The following is a 19,099-nucleotide window of genomic DNA, read 5'->3' as shown; positions in this document are numbered from 1 at the left end:
AAAGTGTGCTGTTTTGGAGGCTGAGGTTCAATCCTCAGAAGAAAACAAATTTGAGTCCGTTTGCGGTATTCTGGGTTACCAATAGAACAACACAGGCACAGCGATCACCGGCATCAGTGTGCCTGTGACCACAGTGTTTTTAAAGATGTATACGCATCTTTGATATAGCTCGGAGCTGTACTGCTCTGTCTGCAAAAAGGCTCGGTTAGAAAAACCGGCTATAGTTCTATTTAGTATAAAGATGCAATTTGTTTGGAAATGTGTTGCAGGAGCAGGAAGTGGCACACAGCACGTTAGTTCAAGCTGAAGAACATGCCTTGTTCCAGCTAGAAATTAACCTCTGTTACACTTGGAAGGATTGTAATGCCTTAAGTTGGGCGAGTTGGTGAACGTTCATGATGAAAAATGGCGCAAAAAGTACACGAAGGACGGAAGGACGACGCGGACAAGCGCTAACTCGCAAATGGGGTTTATTGCTGAAGCACGCAATTTATACTGGTCACTTCTCCGTGTCGCTTGTCCGTGTCGTCCTTCGTGTACTTTTAGCTTTTTTTTTGATCATGAGGAAGGATTGTAGTTTTAAGCTGAAAAGGGGTGGACAACTGGGATATTGTGGTTTCCTTAAAGATAAAAGGCATTCATTTCAGCAGGGTCTTAGTTCAGTACATGAAACTGGAAATTTTATTTGCAGCAAATGTGTACACAGATGAACACCCATATCTGCGAAAGGCAAAAGCGGCGAGAAAAGGCCTCAAGGAAATGCATGTTGGTCTCGCAGACGACCTCCACAGTGCATGTGTTTTATCATCATCATCATCAGCCTGACTATACCCAGTGTAGGGCAAAGGCCTCTCCCCTGCGAACTTCTTAATCTCATCCGCCCACCTAACTTTCTGCCGCCCTAACTTTCTGCATGTGTTTTAGAGCTGCGAATAAATGCAGTACACGTAGTATGTAGGAAAATGGAAAGAAGGATGTGCACTAGAAGAGCCCGTAGTAATGTAATGGTAACATATAATTGATCAGGTGGTAGAGGAACTGCTGCAACCTGTTCGGCACGCACAGCAATTCGATCGGTGCTTTCGTCCAATCCAAGTCTTTATTTAATGTTTAATAAAGTCGTTTTCTACTGATGCAAGAGTGCGCAATAGGCCGTTGTCGTCTTAGAGAAACCGAAACCAATCTCTGAAAAATAAGTAAATTTCATTTCCTCGCACTTTGTGTATAAGTGTGCAATCTGCCTGCCAGTTTTAGATTTAGTCGTTGAGGCTTAGTTAAAATCACGGTGGTTTAAATTTAGTAATATATGCAGTTCGTCAGTTGGACAAAAATTTCAGCCAGAAAAGGCCGCATCGCAGTAAGCATTTTAAGCCGGAACCGCATGGAGCGTTTTTCGCGAGCGAAAAATGTGACGCGCGGCATACGGCCGCGTTGCCGCCGACGCGCGAGCAACCGCACGAGAAAAATTGAGCGGCGGTGTCGCGCCGCGTTTTCCGGGTTGCCAGACCACATAACTCCCAACGAGATGAGTTATCTCTGTTACCCCATATATCGGCCTATATAATATGCCCTTTAAATTACAGGACACTACAATAAAAACAATCATCATGTAATTATACAGCGACATTTCCTCCAAAGTATATTTATCAAACTTAATTTCGAACAGCAACATTGCGTGCGAAACACTACGCGCGAACGAACACGATACGTGAAGCACGTGGCTCCTTGGAATTGACCTTGCCTTGGACGCGCGCACCAGCTTTAGCGAGGCACGGCCGGTCTCGAGGGAGAGAGTGCGCGAGAAGAGAAGCGCTCTCTTCCTCGAGACCAGCCGTGGCCGAAAAGGTTCCGCAGAGATGCACGGAGAGCAGAGCCATCTGTTGGCAAACCAAAAAACCAAAATGACACGTGACTGCACGCTGATTGGTGGACGCCGGCCGTGACGTCAGTGGACGCGCCGCGCGCGGCGTTTTTTTTTCTACGAAGCGTAGAACAGCGCGGCGGCGCGATTTCATAGTGGGAACTAGTGGGAACGCGTCAGAATGACGCGCGCGTCCCACCATCCACGCTGCAATCGCGGCCTAAATCGCGCCATGCGGTTCCGGCTTTAGCAATGGCGACGACCATGTAGACCACCCCACCGTGAAACGATCGTAGACAGCGGCGAAATTTTTCTTCTGGAGCGTAAGTACAGTGTAAACTTTACTTCCTACTACATAAACTGTAACTTCGTGTTCAAGCGGGTACGCAAGCTCAGGCATTTTGCAGTTATTGTCGATGTTTTCGTACTGTTCAGTGTATCTAAAGCCGCAGCAAGTCGCTCATGAAGGTTTGTTTTGCCATCGCGCGCGCTGTACAAACGTACTTGGGTTCAGACCCGTTTGCGCTTTTACCAGCCAGTGCAAAACTTTGCAAATGTCTAGCCGCTCGTGTAGATTAATTTGCCGTGGCCAAAGCTGCCTTCTTACCTAAATATGCTAGTAACTTATGTGATGCAGTTTGCAAGACTGCCTTTAGAATTGGTTCATCGCGAACAAACAAGTACAACTAGTGTAAAGGGCCCATGAAAAGCTTGAAGCCGTGCTTAAGAAAGGCGCACGAGCGGTCGGCGTGCCTTCGCTAGTCAGCAAAGCGCAAAAAAATTTTAGGCTAACATCTTTAATAGCGCAGATATTCCATATTAAAAATGACGCTCCTCCTCTCCCGTCACTGTAGCCCTCAACTCATACACGCCGATGCGCCGGCCAAAAAAAAAAGAAAATGTCCGGGCCGATGCCCCGCCCATAATGCGTCACGAAGTGACGCCACCGACTCTCGGTTTGTTTACTTCCGGTAGTGCTCCGATTTTTTCCCCTTCGTGTTTGCGGAGCGGCGGTTCGCGTGTCGGTCGCCATGGATCGCATGGATCCCGAGCTCGAAGCGAGGCTGCGTGAAGCCGCTGCCGAGCTGGACTTTGATCCATATGATTATACTCCGTTTCGTGATCCGCTAGACAGCGACGACAGCAGCACGCCATCGACTGGCCCTTCTGAACCACCCGTTGGCAACGGAGACGACGGCCTACTATGGTGCGTTCCGTGGCGCACGCGCCACTGCACATAAGTTATTACAACTTTCTTATTTCACGAAATGCCATTTCGTGTTTGCTTCGCGGCCTTTTCACATTTTACTTATGCGCAGGTGCCGCTGCGGCCGCTGCGAAAGCATGCCCACACCTGAAGAAGATGTGTGCTGCCGCAGCATGCCGGAGGTGCTGGTGGTGTGCCAGCAGGACGGCGGCTGCATTACGATCCACCCAGCGTTCCAAAGCGTGTGCCTAACGCCCGAAGTCCTTCGGGCTGTGCACATTGCACGAGAGGAGGAGGGAGCGAACATCGATGGAGACGGAGATGTAAACAAGTAGGTAGTGCGGAAGCGTCAGGTGACAGATTCGCATTATTTTTTTTTGTGTGTGTATGATCCGTTTACTGTAAAGCGTGGTATTTTCAGGCAGCACCGCTTCATAGCCTACCGCTTGTTTAACAAGTGGATTTGGGGCAGGCTGGGCGAAGGCAACAGGGTGGTCCTGCCAGCCTGCGTCGTTTGCCGGGTTCGGCGTGAATTTCCGTCGGCGAGCTACATGGGATTCAGGCACCCTCCCCTTTAATCTGAGGTGATTGTCGCTTCACTGCATACTGTATTCTAAACTTTATCACGTGTGCAGGCGCACTGCTTCGAGTGGTGCATGGAAGTGCGTTTATTTTTAAGGTGGAAAAATAGAGAATGCTATTTTATGAACGCCAAGTTATGCACTGCGTCAAGTGTCTGTTTTGTGGCACTGTTTAAGAACAGACATCTCATTCCTCTGAAGTGCAAGAACTTGTAGATATCTAAGCAAGAAAGGTGTAGAACTGTTAGTTAGTGAAAAATAAAGCCTGGGAAGAAAATTCAAATCCTAGTAAAAAAAAATACACATCCAAAAACAATACAGAATGGAGGACAATGCCGAGCATCGCCAAGTCTGCTTGAGCACATGCTTCTAAGCATCTACCGTAAACATTCATTTATTTGGAATGGAATTTTATAGAAAAAAAAATTAAAATCGAAACACAGAATGCTTATGCCGAGGCAGCACAAGCATTCTGTGTTTTGATTGATACCAAGTGTGTGAGTGCTCAATACTGACACAATGAAATGAGTGCTTGAAGGTTTGTTTATTGATACTCCTAGCCGTGAATACATGACAACAGATCGCAGAATACATCCATTCCAGCAGTGGAGTAATACAGGTGAAGCACAGATCAAACCACAACTCTTGTTCCTGCATTTGCTGATCTGAATTATTAATTTGAATTTATTTACAGTCTAATACGCTTGCAGAGTGTTACATTTCTTATCTCCAAGCTGCAGTAATAGCTGGTCCCTTTCAGGTGTGTTTGCCAAAGTGTAGGGGCAGCACTGCATATTTTCAAAACGTTGTGCAGGTTCAACCGTCCTTGAACCAAATTTCATGAGCGTTAGCCATTGGCCGCAGTCACAGCTGCTGCTGCCACTTTGATCTTGGCTCGCTTGCACTCTTGCTCAGCTTTTTGGCAATGGGCTAGTCTGGCTTCTCTTTGTTCAATGGTCTCGGCAGGCTGTCTGGCACGGTTGCAACCTCCGTCTATAGTGAGGTGGCGTATGTGCATGGTGTATTTCCGTAAGTTTCATGAAGGAGAAGGAGTAGATGAAACATTAAGACGATGATCATTGTAGCGCACGAAAATGTCTTGCAATTAGAAATTGATGGAGGCGATGTTTACTGTACAGAGGAGAGTGTGCTGTAGTTTTACTACGAGGTGTGATAGGTTGTGGCAATAGCATAGTGCTCTCATGTCTAAGCTATAAAGATGACATTGTTTGCTGCACAGCGTGAGAGTTCAAAGTCAACATTGCATTCACTTTGAGGTTTGTGCACGGGAGAAGTAGAGCGAATGCTCTAAAAGCCTTATTTTAGCTGTCTCGGCTATCACCAGCTGTCATGCCTGGACATAATTCCCTATTTCTTGATTATCAGCTGTATCTAACTGTGCATTACATCGCTCTCCTTTCACAGTGAATATATGTACGCAAATTCTGCCAGCTAAGGTAGCCACTGCTTCTCATTTTGTAGCCTGTACCGCAGGAATCACTTAGTTGGGCTGGGAGACCTTGTCATTGCCTGTTCTAATATTTATCCCTCTGGCATTTTATAGAGCGAGGAGCTTCTTTCATAATTCATTCATTTGGCACTGTTGATAAGGATGTTTTTAACTTGTTCTCTTGCAATTTCTGGGGCCTGAACTTTGTCGACAGCTTGGCTTATTATCTTGCTTCCTTGAGATCTGTGAATATGTTTCTAGATTTTACTGTCGCTTTTCTATCTGCATATCTCCTCTTCTGTGGCTTCTTTTCATGGTCGCTTTTTCCAGTGTTGGTGTTTACATTTTATTCATCTGTGCAGGATAGTCAAAGGAAAACGAAAGGCAGTATAGAACAGAGCACCAGATAGAAGGAGCAGAACTGAAGAATTTACAGCTTTGCAGAAAAAGACCACGATGAAATTTGCAAGGAGAGAAGAAGGGAGCACTTATCCAAGGGGAAGAGGTCATCTGCCTTGGGGCAGAGCATTCCGACCAGTTACGTGGGTGTGTGATGGTGGGCTGTCGGCTTTGACGGTTCCAAGCGGCCTCCACTGGCTTCTGCTTTGGTTATGTGGGCTGAGGCATTCCCAGTCTACGGTAAGAGCAATGCACTTTGCAACACACTCTCATGCTGCGCAGTAAGCATCCTTCTCTTCATCAAGTTCAAACTACAACATACTGTTCAGCTGTGCGGCAAACATTGTGATCTTCATGAAGTACCATCTGGACGAGTGCGGCCGAGGTTTGCTAGTGTAGTGTCGGACCAATTTAAGCAGTGTGACATAATTCGCAGTGGTTTCACATTACTGCACGTAGGCAGAATTGAGTGCACTCGTGCAATTTCTTTTGGAGGGGGGGGGGGGAGCAGTTCTTTTCACTGCACTAGAGTATGCAGGTTGTGCCACAAATTTTTCTCAAAGTTGGCAAATCCCATGAATCCTTGCAGCTCATTGACCTATTTGTAATTTTTGTAATTTTTTAGCATATGTAATACCTTTCCTGCAGTTTTGGTCTGTTTTATATTGTCACCGACCCCGCCTTAACGATTAACAGAGGCGCGGGATCCACTTTACGGTTACCCGTCGTCCCTCTATGAGGTTTGAGAACACAGTTAAAAGTTAGGCCGGTCAACCAGTTAAGTGCGTGTGTTGGTGTGTGATCAAGGAATAAATTTATGAGTCACTTTTTTAACACACAATGGGAACATATATAGGTAGTAGTCCAAATTACACTGCATAAAAAAAATTAATAAAACACCAGGACATGATAGTAATAAAAAACGACTCAATAAATGACAAGAGAAAAAAACCGACAATGAACAAACACTGCGATAAAGAAGATTATAAAACAACAAAGCAAGTATTCCAGAGATAGTAAGTAAGGGCGAGAGTTACACAAAAACACAGCGTAAAATACTAAGCCAGGTCAAGGTTTAAACAAAGCCAAAAAGAATATTCAATTAACCGACAGTCTGTAGCAAAACGGATTCTCACAGCCTTCTTATCTAATGAAGTATCGTACTCGCAGAGTTGGCCGGTAGCGGCGGCCGTACAGGGAGTGGGGACGACAAGTTGGTCGTGGGCTGGGTGAAAAAAACAAGACACTTTCCTGGAGCAAGCAGCCACGAGAGTAAACGTTTTTGTATAGCAGGCCATCACATAGGCATAGGCAAAACTGGCTGTTCGAGGTTGGGTCTCGAGCAGCAGCTAAGAACGACTCCAGATGCTGATCGGTGTGTTCCTCGGATCAAAAGGTATGAGTATTTGGAAATCTCTGAGATAAAGCAGTGACGTAATGATCAAAGTTGTCCGCGTCGCATTCCGTCGTGGCAGCTGGCAACCAGGAGAGGCAGTCTCCATCTGCGTGCCGTCGGCCACTTTTGTATGAAATGCTGTAGTCGTATTCTTGCAAGCGAAGTGCCCAGCGGGCTAGGCGACTAGACGGATCACAGAGATTGAGTAGCCAGCATAGGGAATGGTGATCGGTTACTACTACGAAAGGCTCTCCGTACAGGTAGCAGCAAAACCGCTGCACGGCGAAAACAACCGCGAGACATTTCTGCTCGGTGATGGTGTAGTTGTGCTCAGTCTTGCTTAGAGTCCGACTGGCGTAAGCAATCACATGTTCACAGTCGTCATAGCGCTAAACGAGAACAGCACTGAGGCCTATGCCACTTGCGTCCGTGTGCACTGAAGTTGGAGCAGAAGGGTTGAAATGCCGTAAGATAGGATGTGATGTTAGGAGGAACCTCAGTTGTCGGAAAAGATGAGTCGCATTACCTCACCGACTTGAACTTGTGCAGTGTGCAAAATGGCTCCATTCTGCACAGCTAGTACACCGCAAGTCATGCGCTGTAGCCTGGCGAGTCACAGCGACCAACCCCTGCCAGGTCTGTTGTTGTCCCTACAAGCTCACTAGCAAGTTCTGCTTGCCTTTGCTGAAAAAGCTGCAAAGAAGGAGATGTTCAATTTAGAGTCTACAAACTTGCAGTCATGTGATTGTTTTAATGCATATTAGGATGAGGGGGGCAGGTTTCAAATGCTGCATTGCTTTTCACTTTTCTCACAGCACATTTACTAAAAAAAAAAATATTGCAAAAATTATGCCTTCAATACTAGAGCATGCAGCTGGTCTATTAAACATGTAGCCAAAGGCAACAGAGATGTGCAGTAACAGGTGCATTGCACTGCAATGCCTCCGCTATTGCATATATGCTGCATTTTATATGTTTTATATGTTGCATTGTAGCTTCAAGTTGTTGTCATGAAAGGATGCGACATCTAGTTATCGAGTTAATGACATATACTTTGACTTGAATGTTGTATGAGAGATATCCTTATTGTCAAACCTCATTTCTGGCAGGTAGCAAGTATGCCCGTTGGTAGTTGTAATAGGTCCTCTCTGTGATGCCTTGCACCCCAATGGATTGCAGGAACCGAAGAACTGAAGCTATACCGCAGCGAGAGAGCAAGATGCCTGCAGCCAGGAGGACATTTCTTGCTGCTTTTCCTTCAACCAGTGGTTGGCTTTCTCAGAGGAAAGAATGCTGCAGTGAGCATGTCCCCTTCACAGTCACAAGGCTTCCCGCTATGCTAAAGTAAAGGGTTCTTGTTTGCCCGCACATTGTTCAGGTCTCAAGAAGCTGCCGCAGGCAACCCTCGAACACAAGGAATTTTCGCTCTTTGTAGAGGGGTTCCTCAATCGCTGACTGGGCCGTTTCATCCTGATGGTCGCTGAAAAAGAAGTGCAGTGATGTCAGCGATTGGTGCCGTGTGATTGTTAATATTATGAACTAATACGTAGCAGCCGTGGATGTTCATCTTGGAATGTCTTGGCTGTAAAATGTGCTAAATAAAGCTGCTGTCAAAGTTTATAGTAGGTATGCATTTTTTTTTTTTTTTTTCATTCTATCAACAGGGAACAGAAAAATGCCATGGCAAATTAGGTACACTTTAGGGCTACGCAACTTATATTTTTTTCACAACAGAATCAAATATCCTTGTGCATCTTAGTGACTTGTTCAAATATTTGTGCAAAATTAAACTTCAAAGTGCATGTGATGGCTCCGTAGTAGCTCTAAAGACAGCACTAATGTACACTAGGCAGACACAGCATGACCATATTATGTAAGGAAAAATTGCCCTTTTGCTACCTGACGCAACTGTGAATAACCTAACACCACGTCCGAGATTAGTGGTGTGCAAGGTATGTATGAGGCATGGTCTCTATAGACTCATCAAGGCAATATTTGTTGACCCATTGTGAGTATTACCACATCCTTAATCATGCCAAGCCATGCATGAGAGTTATGAACGCTATCATTCGAATGGACTGTGTCACAGGGAGGGTATATTTGCAGGTTTGAATGAGTGAATATGTGACACATAGGTGACGTATTTCGTCAAGTTTTCTTGTTTTTTTTTTTTGCCTAATGAACAGTGCTTAAATGACAAATTTTCTTGCCTGCCATAGCCAGCAAATGCACAAAAGTGGATGAAAGAAGTTCTGTTCTAACGAGCGGCCAGTGATAGCAGTAACTGGACAGTGATAGCAGCCTGCCACCGACTTCTCTGGTGGCAGGCTTCTCTGATTAAACCTTGGTGCTGACTAGAGATTTAAATCCAATAGACACCTGTGTGCCTGGAAAATTTTCATATATTTAAAATTATTCGCAAGCACCCCATCTACGTTTAATGTAATCAATCATATAGCTCTTTAATACATTTTCACAACACTACAACATCTTTATCAATAATGACTTACCAACAGAATGGCACTCCCACATTGTGTTGCCACAGTATGCGTGCGAGTAGTTGAAGGCCCTGCTGGTGATTCTTCCTGCAGACAGATATTCATAATTATAATGATGGTTGCAGATTTGAAATTTTTCATGCTTTCATTTTCAGGTGCTGTATAGAGAACTGCCCGTAACAAAATGCAAACATTGTCAACTTGCTACACATACACAAATATTCTGAAAGTGGAGAACTGATATGACTAAAAAATTTGCACAGACAAGCTGTAGTTTGTGCAGTTTCAAGAGCCCTGAAAAATTTGGAGGCATGTTAGCAGCACAAACAAAAGACACAGTGCAGGACAGTCGACTAATACACTGTTCCATGAACCAATCCAGCAGCTCATTATTTTTGAACGTCGGGTCTCCCATGTTAATCCAGTTAATATATGTGCTCCGAGTTTCTTTTTTTGGTGTGCCAGTGCACACCAAAGCCTTGCATCATCCACTAAACAAAATTAACTATTTGAACTCCAAAATAATCTCATCTATACAGGAAGAGCTACATTTTAATTGCTTCCAGAAGGTGCCTCAAGCGATCATCGAGCTTGTGCATGGAAGCAGACATAACATTTGCACTAATTTGCATAGCTTACTTACTCGGGCAATAGAGCCATCATATGCAATATAATACAAAGCTGTTCAGTACAGTTGAAAATTAAGTGTGTACATATGTCAAAAGACTTGCATCATCCACTGGACAAAATGAACTATCCAAAATATTCTCACCTCTACAGGAAGAGCTGTGGTATTTGGATCACCTCCGGTAGGTGCCTGAAGCAATGGTTGAACACGTAACTGCATGAAAGCATAATGACATAGCAACAGTTGTGCTAGTTTATATAGCTTCTAGCAATAGAGCCATCATATATGCGTGCAACATATTCCAAAGTTATATATGTGGCCTAAATATTCATAAATATAAATATAAAAGTATATATACATTGTTATTAATACCATGATAACAGTACTAACCTGTCCAAAGGAAACCTGTGTAGTGCTGAGGTCTTTTGGGCTTCCTGGCGATGATGGTTTGCCATGCTAGGAAAAGAAAGGAAATTTGTGCGTAATCAACATTGTGTTAATGGCAGTTTTATTATTCTGCACATGAATGAGAATGAAAGGAGACAAAAGTCTGCAAGTGCAAGGTCATAGGGGATACCTTCTTTTTTTTTTATCTATATACCACATGTTATTTTTCCTTCCACTTGGTATTTAATCATCTTTCTGCCTAAAATCGTTACAGGACTAATTCTGATCAATATCACCACAAAAGTATTTAAAAAAAACCTACATTTACCTTGGACTCGACTGTTGGCTCCTTTCATTAATTGTATCATAACGAGCCAAGTTCCCCTTCAATTTTCCGCTTCATGAATGAGAAAGACATGCATATACAGGTGTTAAAAGGCAAAGATCAAGAGCAGACTAAACGCACTGTAAAATAAGCATATCTTTAGGTGGATGGGGGGTGGGGGAGGGGGGGATGCAGTTGATCTGTATTGTTATTAGTGTGCTGGTATTTTTTTATTACAAGTCAGGCTTGGTTTATGGGGTTCAACGCCCCAAATTCGACTCAGACGAGGCGCCGCACAGCACTGAGTGACATCGCACAGCACATGTACAGGTGCGGACGTAAGTAAACGGAGCAGCTAGGCTTTTTCAGTCAAATTGCCTTCCTCACTGGAGATCAGGAAATATTTGTCCGTGAAAGGGCACTTGCGTCTACTACCGGTCCACGCATCCCACGACTACCAGTTTCAAATATGCACCGAGTGAAAAATGAAGAAAAAGCGTGCTCCGTTTACTTTTGTCCGCACCGGTACGCGGGCACCTTGCTTGCGCTTCCGTTGAAAAGCGGCCGCTGTGCCTTGGGCACAGCAGTCGACCACCCTAGCCCACTGCACCACCCAGGCAAATTATACTGCGATTGTTGTGATCGCGTACACGTTAGTGTATGTTAATTCATGGTTCCATGTGCGCAGGTCGCCTTATCTTTCTTTTTTTTTTTCCCCTTATCCGCGCGCCGCAGGGCGAGAGCTCCCTTTCATACATTTTCAGCGCCTTAACTTGTTGTGGTCCTCTCGCAAGAGCGGTTTGCGCGCAAGGAATCTGCGCCTGCAAAACTTGCGCTAGGCTTCATGCACTTCCATGCGAGACTCCGAGCCATGCTACGCGTGTTTCCACAATAACTCGCAACCCAGAAAACTTACCATTCCAGGGAGAAACTGCGTCGGCAAAGCGTCGGACTTGAGGCGTTGACGTCTCACGTTGAGGCCAGTTTGCTGCGCCAAACTGGGATTATACTGGTATGCATCACGGGAAAAGTGGCGGCCACAAACTCTGAGCTCCTGGCGCTTGTCCGACGATGACAGCCCGACGCGTTGGAGCCAGCTTTCCCGCGTGACACCTTGCTTTGTAGGGACACGATGTCGCATTATAACATCTTTCCTGTCCTCGGCTTTACAGCCAACTACACAGCAATGGTGGTCCATTGCAGACCAGAAAAAAAGCAGCAGCAGTTGAGATCGCGAGATTTCAAGACTGACAACCGGGCAACACGTGCTTTTGCGAGCAGACGGATCTCTCTCGGCCGGAAGTGTTCCGCTTCTATCAAGATGCGCGCAGAATTCTTACCTTTCTTTAATGTACAATAATAACTAACGAATAAAATACTTCTTTCAGGAAGAATAGTGCTAATTTTAAAATCTATAATTGCAAAAATTACACGTGACGTCATATGGCCATGGCCAATGATAACGCTAACCCCAATGACGTCGCATGGGCTGGGCGGCTGAAAACGCACGGTGGTGTGTCGCCCAAATCGGCTGCGAGCGGCAATTTTCCAAAATTATTTGTAAATTACAGCTAACACGCAGAGCTTTTTGAATGTGATCTCGATGCTCACTAAGACCACCTCTAAACACATGTAGCATCAAAATACGGCCGTAAATGGCGTTTCAGGGGCCCATGAAAAGCTTGAAGCCGTGCTTAAGAAAGGCGCACGAGCGGTCGGCGTGCCTTCGCTAGTCAGCAAAGCGCAAAAAAATTTTAGGCTAACATCTTTAATAGCGCAGATATTCCATATTAAAAATGACGCTCCTCCTCTCCCGTCACTGTAGCCCCCTACTCATACACGCCGATGCGCCGGCCAAAAAAAAAAGAAAATGTCCGGGCCGATGCCCCGCCCATAATGCGTCACGAAGTGACGCCACCGACTCTCGGTTTGTTTACTTCCGGTAGTGCTCCGATTTTTTCCCCTTCGTGTTTGCGGAGCGGCGGTTCGCGTGTCGGTCGCCATGGATCGCATGGATCCCGAGCTCGAAGCGAGGCTGCGTGAAGCCGCTGCCGAGCTGGACTTTGATCCATATGATTATACTCCGTTTCGTGATCCGCTAGACAGCGACGACAGCAGCACGCCATCGACTGGCCCTTCTGAACCACCCGCTGGCAACGGAGACGACGGCCTACTATGGTGCGTTCCGTGGCGCACGCGCCACTGCACATAAGTTATTACAACTTTCTTATTTCACGAAATGCCATTTCGTGTTTGCTTCGCGGCCTTTTCACATTTTACTTATGCGCAGGTGCCGCTGCGGCCGCTGCGAAAGCATGCCCACACCTGAAGAAGATGTGTGCTGCCGCAGCATGCCGGAGGTGCTGGTGGTGTGCCAGCAGGACGGCGGCTGCATTACGATCCACCCAGCGTTCCAAAGCGTGTGCCTAACGCCCGAAGTCCTTCGGGCTGTGCACATTGCACGAGAGGAGGAGGGAGCGAACATCGATGGAGACGGAGATGTAAACAAGTAGGTAGTGCGGAAGCGTCAGGTGACAGATTCGCATTATTTTTTTTTGTGTGTGTATGATCCGTTTACTGTAAAGCGTGGTATTTTCAGGCAGCACCGCTTCATAGCCTACCGCTTGTTTAACAAGTGGATTTGGGGCAGGCTGGGCGAAGGCAACAGGGTGGTCCTGCCAGCCTGCGTCGTTTGCCGGGTTCGGCGTGAATTTCCGTCGGCGAGCTACATGGGATTCAGGCACCCTCCCCTTTAATCTGAGGTGATTGTCGCTTCACTGCATACTGTATTCTAAACTTTATCACGTGTGCAGGCGCACTGCTTCGAGTGGTGCATGGAAGTGCGTTTATTTTTAAGGTGGAAAAATAGAGAATGCTATTTTATGAACGCCAAGTTATGCACTGCGTCAAGTGTCTGTTTTGTGGCACTGTTTAAGAACAGACATCTCATTCCTCTGAAGTGCAAGAACTTGTAGATATCTAAGCAAGAAAGGTGTAGAACTGTTAGTTAGTGAAAAATAAAGCCTGGGAAGAAAATTCAAATCCTAGTAAAAAAAAAATACACATCCAAAAACAATACAGAATGGAGGACAATGCCGAGCATCGCCAAGTCTGCTTGAGCACATGCTTCTAAGCATCTACCGTAAACATTCATTTATTTGGAATGGAATTTTATAGAAAAAAAAAATTAAAATCGAAACACAGAATGCTTATGCCGAGGCAGCACAAGCATTCTGTGTTTTGATTGATACCGAGTGTGTGAGTGCTCAATACTGACACAATGAAATGAGTGCTTGAAGGTTTGTTTATTGATACTCCTAGCCGTGAATACATGACAACAGATCGCAGAATACATCCATTCCAGCAGTGGAGTAATACAGGTGAAGCACAGATCAAACCACAACTCTTGTTCCTGCATTTGCTGATCTGAATTATTAATTTGAATTTATTTACAGTCTAATACGCTTGCAGAGTGTTACATTTCTTATCTCCAAGCTGCAGTAATAGCTGGTCCCTTTCAGGTGTGTTTGCCAAAGTGTAGGGGCAGCACTGCATATTTTCAAAACGTTGTGCAGGTTCAACCGTCCTTGAACCAAATTTCATGAGCGTTAGCCATTGGCCGCAGTCACAGCTGCTGCTGCCACTTTGATCTTGGCTCGCTTGCACTCTTGCTCAGCTTTTTGGCAATGGGCTAGTCTGGCTTCTCTTTGTTCAATGGTCTCGGCAGGCTGTCTGGCACGGTTGCAACCTCCGTCTATAGTGAGGTGGCGTATGTGCATGGTGTATTTCCGTAAGTTTCATGAAGGAGAAGGAGTAGATGAAACATTAAGACGATGATCATTGTAGCGCACGAAAATGTCTTGCAATTAGAAATTGATGGAGGCGATGTTTACTGTACAGAGGAGAGTGTGCTGTAGTTTTACTACGAGGTGTGATAGGTTGTGGCAATAGCATAGTGCTCTCATGTCTAAGCTATAAAGATGACATTGTTTGCTGCACAGCGTGAGAGTTCAAAGTCAACATTGCATTCACTTTGAGGTTTGTGCACGGGAGAAGTAGAGCGAATGCTCTAAAAGCCTTATTTTAGCTGTCTCGGCTATCACCAGCTGTCATGCCTGGACATAATTCCCTATTTCTTGATTATCAGCTGTATCTAACTGTGCATTACATCGCTCTCCTTTCACAGTGAATATATGTACGCAAATTCTGCCAGCTAAGGTAGCCACTGCTTCTCATTTTGTAGCCTGTACCGCAGGAATCACTTAGTTGGGCTGGGAGACCTTGTCATTGCCTGTTCTAATATTTATCCCTCTGGCATTTTATAGAGCGAGGAGCTTCTTTCATAATTCATTCATTTGGCACTGTTGATAAGGATGTTTTTAACTTGTTCTCTTGCAATTTCTGGGGCCTGAACTTTGTCGACAGCTTGGCTTATTATCTTGCTTCCTTGAGATCTGTGAATATGTTTCTAGATTTTACTGTCGCTTTTCTATCTGCATATCTCCTCTTCTGTGGCTTCTTTTCATGGTCGCTTTTTCCAGTGTTGGTGTTTACATTTTATTCATCTGTGCAGGATAGTCAAAGGAAAACGAAAGGCAGTATAGAACAGAGCACCAGATAGAAGGAGCAGAACTGAAGAATTTACAGCTTTGCAGAAAAAGACCACGATGAAATATGCAAGGAGAGAAGAAGGGAGCACTTATCCAAGGGGAAGAGGTCATCTGCCTTGGGGCAGAGCATTCCGACCAGTTACGTGGGTGTGTGATGGTGGGCTGTCGGCTTTGACGGTTCCAAGCGGCCTCCACTGGCTTCTGCTTTGGTTATGTGGGCTGAGGCATTCCCAGTCTACGGTAAGAGCAATGCACTTTGCAACACACTCTCATGCTGCGCAGTAAGCATCCTTCTCTTCATCAAGTTCAAACTACAACATACTGTTCAGCTGTGCGGCAAACATTGTGATCTTCATGAAGTACCATCTGGACGAGTGCGGCCGAGGTTTGCTAGTGTAGTGTCGGACCAATTTAAGCAGTGTGACATAATTCGCAGTGGTTTCACATTACTGCACGTAAGCAGAATTGAGTGCACTCGTGCAATTTCTTTTGGAGGGGGGGGGGGGGGGGGAGCAGTTCTTTTCACTGCACTAGAGTATGCAGGTTGTGCCACAAATTTTTCTCAAAGTTGGCAAATCCCATGAATCCTTGCAGCTCATTGACCTATTTGTAATTTTTGTAATTTTTTAGCATATGTAATACCTTTCCTGCAGTTTTGGTCTGTTTTATATTGTCACCGACCCCGCCTTAACGATTAACAGAGGCGCGGGATCCACTTTACGGTTACCCGTCATCCCTCTATGAGGTTTGAGAACACAGTTAAAAGTTAGGCCGGTCAACCAGTTAAGTGCGTGTGTTGGTGTGTGATCAAGGAATAAATTTATGAGTCACTTTTTTAACACACAATGGGAACATATATAGGTAGTAGTCCAAATTACACTGCATAAAAAAAATTAATAAAACACCAGGACATGATAGTAATAAAAAACGACTCAATAAATGACAAGAGAAAAAAACCGACAATGAACAAACACTGCGATAAAGAAGACTATAAAACAACAAAGCAAGTATTCCAGAGATAGTAAGTAAGGGCGAGAGTTACACAAAAACACAGCGTAAAATACTAAGCCAGGTCAAGGTTTAAACAAAGCCAAAAAGAATATTCAGTTAACCGACAGTCTGTAGCAAAACGGATTCTCACAGCCTTCTTATCTAATGAAGTATCGTACTCGCAGAGTTGGTCGTGGGCTGGGTGAAAAAAACAAGACACTTTCCTGGAGCAAGCAGCCACGAGAGTAAACGTTTTTGTATAGCAGGCCATCACATAGGCATAGGCAAAACTGGCTGTTCGAGGTTGGGTCTTGAGCAGCAGCTAAGAACGACTCCAGATGCTGATCGGTGTGTTCCTCGGTTCAAAAGGTATGAGTATTTGGAAATCTCTGAGATAAAGCAGTGACGTAATGATCAAAGTTGTCCGCGTCGCATTCCGTCGTGGCAGCTGGCAACCAGGAGAGGCAGTCTCCATCTGCGTGCCGTCGGCCACTTTTGTATGAAATGCTGTAGTCGTATTCTTGCAAGCGAAGTGCCCAGCGGGCTAGGCGACTAGACGGATCACAGAGATTGAGTAGCCAGCATAGGGAATGGTGATCGGTTACTACTACGAAAGGCTCTCCGTACAGGTAGCAGCAAAACCGCTGCACGGCGAAAACAACCGCGAGACATTTCTGCTCGGTGATGGTGTAGTTGTGCTCAGTCTTGCTTAGAGTCCGACTGGCGTAAGCAATCACATGTTCACAGTCGTCGTAGCGCTAAACGAGAACAGCACTGAGGCCTATGCCACTTGCGTCCGTGTGCACTGAAGTTGGAGCAGAAGGGTTGAAATGCCGTAAGATAGGATGTGATGTTAGGAGGAACCTCAGTTGTCGGAAAAGATGAGTCGCATTACCTCACCGACTTGAACTTGTGCAGTGTGCAAAATGGCTCCATTCTGCACAGCTAGTACACCGCAAGTCATGCGCTGTAGCCTGGCGAGTCACAGCGACCAACCCCTGCCAGGTCTGTTGTTGTCCCTACAAGCTCACTAGCAAGTTCTGCTTGCCTTTGCTGAAAAAGCTGCAAAGAAGGAGATGTTCAATTTAGAGTCTACAAACTTGCAGTCATGTGATTGTTTTAATGCATATTAGGATGAGGGGGGCAGGTTTCAAATGCTGCATTGCTTTTCACTTTTCTCACAGCACATTTACTAAAAAAAAAAATATTGCAAAAATTATGCCTTCAATACTAGAGCATGCAGCTGGTCTATTAAACATGTAGCCAAAGGCAACAGAGATGTGCAGTAACAGGTGAATTGCACTGCAATGCCTCCGCTATTGCATATATGCTGCATTTTATATGTTTTATATGTTGCATTGTAGCTTCAAGTTGTTGTCATGAAAGGATGCGACATCTAGTTATCGAGTTAATGACATATACTTTGACTTGAATGTTGTATGAGAGATATCCTTATTGTCAAACCTCATTTCTGGCAGGTAGCAAGTATGCCCGTTGGTAGTTGTAATAGGTCCTCTCTGTGATGCCTTGCACCCCAATGGATTGCAGGAACCGAAGAACTGAAGCTATACCGCAGCGAGAGAGCAAGATGCCTGCAGCCAGGAGGACATTTCTTGCTGCTTTTCCTTCAACCAGTGGTTGGCTTTCTCAGAGGAAAGAATGCTGCAGTGAGCATGTCCCCTTCACAGTCACAAGGCTTCCCGCTATGCTAAAGTAAAGGGTTCTTGTTTGCCCGCACATTGTTCAGGTCTCAAGAAGCTGCCGCAGGCAACCCTCGAACACAAGGAATTTTCGCTCTTTGTAGAGGGGTTCCTCAATCGCTGACTGGGCCGTTTCATCCTGATGGTCGCTGAAAAAGAAGTGCAGTGATGTCAGCGATTGGTGCCGTGTGATTGTTAATATTATGAACTAATACGTAGCAGCCGTGGATGTTCATCTTGGAATGTCTTGGCTGTAAAATGTGCTAAATAAAGCTGCTGTCAAAGTTTATAGTAGGTATGCATTTTTTTTTTTTTTTTTTCATTCTATCAACAGGGAACAGAAAAATGCCATGGCAAATTAGGTACACTTTAGGGCTACGCAACTTATATTTTTTTCACAACAGAATCAAATATCCTTGTGCATCTTAGTGACTTGTTCAAATATTTGTGCAAAATTAAACTTCAAAGTGCATGTGATGGCTCCGTAGTAGCTCTAAAGACAGCACTAATGTACACTAGGCAGACACAGCATGACCATATTATGTAAGGAAAAATTGCCCTTTTGCTACCTGACGCAACTGTGAATAACCTAACACCACGTCCGAGATTAGTGGTGTGCAAGGTATGTATGAGGCATGGTCTCTATAGACTCATCAAGGCAATATTTGTTGACCCATTGTGAGTATTACCACATCCTTAATCATGCCAAGCCATGCATGAGAGTTATGAACGCTATCATTCGAATGGACTGTGTCACAGGGAGGGTATATTTGCAGGTTTGAATGAGTGAATATGTGACACATAGGTGACGTATTTCGTCAAGTTTTCTTGTTTTTTTTTTTTGCCTAATGAACAGTGCTTAAATGACAAATTTTCTTGCCTGCCATAGCCAGCAAATGCACAAAAGTGGATGAAAGAAGTTCTGTTCTAACGAGCGGCCAGTGATAGCAGTAACTGGACAGTGATAGCAGCCTGCCACCGACTTCTCTGGTGGCAGGCTTCTCTGATTAAACCTTGGTGCTGACTAGAGATTTAAATCCAATAGACACCTGTGTGCCTGGAAAATT

At 45.0% G+C, this 19,099-nt stretch overlaps 2 protein-coding genes and 1 long non-coding RNA gene across 12 annotated transcripts in view; all 3 read left to right on the top strand.

The window, feature by feature from the left end:
* Positions 1-1,970: 1,970 nt before the first annotated feature.
* LOC146181694 (uncharacterized) overlaps positions 1,971-19,099 on the top strand; it is a 56,066-nt gene continuing 38,937 nt past the window's right edge. The window contains exon 1 of the long non-coding RNA XR_014700278.1: positions 1,971-2,184. This is a non-coding gene — a long non-coding RNA (uncharacterized LOC146181694). The remainder of the gene's footprint in view (positions 2,185-19,099) is intronic.
* Positions 2,766-8,514, top strand: LOC146181696 (uncharacterized). 7 transcript variants are annotated; one of them, XR_014700277.1, is made up of 5 exons: positions 2,766-3,068; positions 3,181-3,399; positions 3,490-3,652; positions 7,444-7,530; positions 8,074-8,514. XR_014700277.1 is itself a non-coding variant. In XM_084576690.1 (4 exons), exons 1-3 carry the CDS (start codon positions 2,893-2,895, stop codon positions 3,644-3,646), a joined length of 552 nt encoding a protein of 183 aa, XP_084432816.1. In that variant the 5' UTR covers positions 2,766-2,892; the 3' UTR covers positions 3,647-3,652; positions 7,444-8,514. The 7 variants fall into 7 exon arrangements, 4 of the variants coding, with proteins under 4 accessions (XP_084432816.1, XP_084432817.1, XP_084432815.1 ...); XR_014700276.1 differs by lacking the exon at positions 7,444-7,530 and adding an exon at positions 5,462-5,738 and having other exon boundaries at positions 2,767-3,068; XR_014700275.1 differs by having other exon boundaries at positions 2,767-3,068; positions 5,462-7,530.
* Positions 12,638-18,321, top strand: LOC146181695 (uncharacterized). Of its 4 annotated transcripts, XR_014700274.1 has the most exons (5): positions 12,638-12,910; positions 13,023-13,241; positions 13,332-13,494; positions 17,251-17,337; positions 17,881-18,321. XR_014700274.1 is itself a non-coding variant. In XM_084576685.1 (4 exons), the coding sequence occupies exons 1-3, from the start codon at positions 12,735-12,737 to the stop codon at positions 13,486-13,488; spliced, it is 552 nt and encodes a 183-aa protein (XP_084432811.1). In that variant the 5' UTR covers positions 12,639-12,734; the 3' UTR covers positions 13,489-13,494; positions 17,881-18,321. The 4 variants fall into 4 exon arrangements, 3 of the variants coding, with proteins under 3 accessions (XP_084432811.1, XP_084432812.1, XP_084432814.1); XM_084576685.1 differs by lacking the exon at positions 17,251-17,337 and having other exon boundaries at positions 12,639-12,910; XM_084576686.1 differs by lacking the exons at positions 17,251-17,337; positions 17,881-18,321 and adding an exon at positions 15,306-15,414 and having other exon boundaries at positions 12,639-12,910.

This window comes from Amblyomma maculatum, chromosome 8, assembly GCF_055883805.1.
Source record: "Amblyomma maculatum isolate TAMU_Amacu chromosome 8, ASM5588380v1, whole genome shotgun sequence".
Classification (NCBI taxonomy): domain Eukaryota; kingdom Metazoa; phylum Arthropoda; class Arachnida; order Ixodida; family Ixodidae; genus Amblyomma; species Amblyomma maculatum.
Note: the sequence above shows the minus strand (reverse complement) of the source record. Positions and strands in the feature narration are given on the sequence as shown.

What these genes read in the sequence shown, in the direction of transcription:
- LOC146181696 (XM_084576690.1), top strand. Translation starts at nt 2,893, where the DNA reads ATGGATCGCATGGATCCCGAGCTCGAAGCGAGGCTGCGTGAAGCCGCT. An exon ending in GGAGACGACGGCCTACTATG is followed by an intron (nt 3,069 to 3,180) that starts GTGCGTTCCGTG and finishes ACTTATGCGCAG; the next exon opens with GTGCCGCTGCGGCCGCTGCG. An exon ending in GGAGACGGAGATGTAAACAA is followed by an intron (nt 3,400 to 3,489) that starts GTAGGTAGTGCG and finishes TGGTATTTTCAG; the next exon opens with GCAGCACCGCTTCATAGCCT.
- LOC146181695 (XM_084576685.1), top strand. Translation starts at nt 12,735, where the DNA reads ATGGATCGCATGGATCCCGAGCTCGAAGCGAGGCTGCGTGAAGCCGCT. An exon ending in GGAGACGACGGCCTACTATG is followed by an intron (nt 12,911 to 13,022) that starts GTGCGTTCCGTG and finishes ACTTATGCGCAG; the next exon opens with GTGCCGCTGCGGCCGCTGCG. An exon ending in GGAGACGGAGATGTAAACAA is followed by an intron (nt 13,242 to 13,331) that starts GTAGGTAGTGCG and finishes TGGTATTTTCAG; the next exon opens with GCAGCACCGCTTCATAGCCT.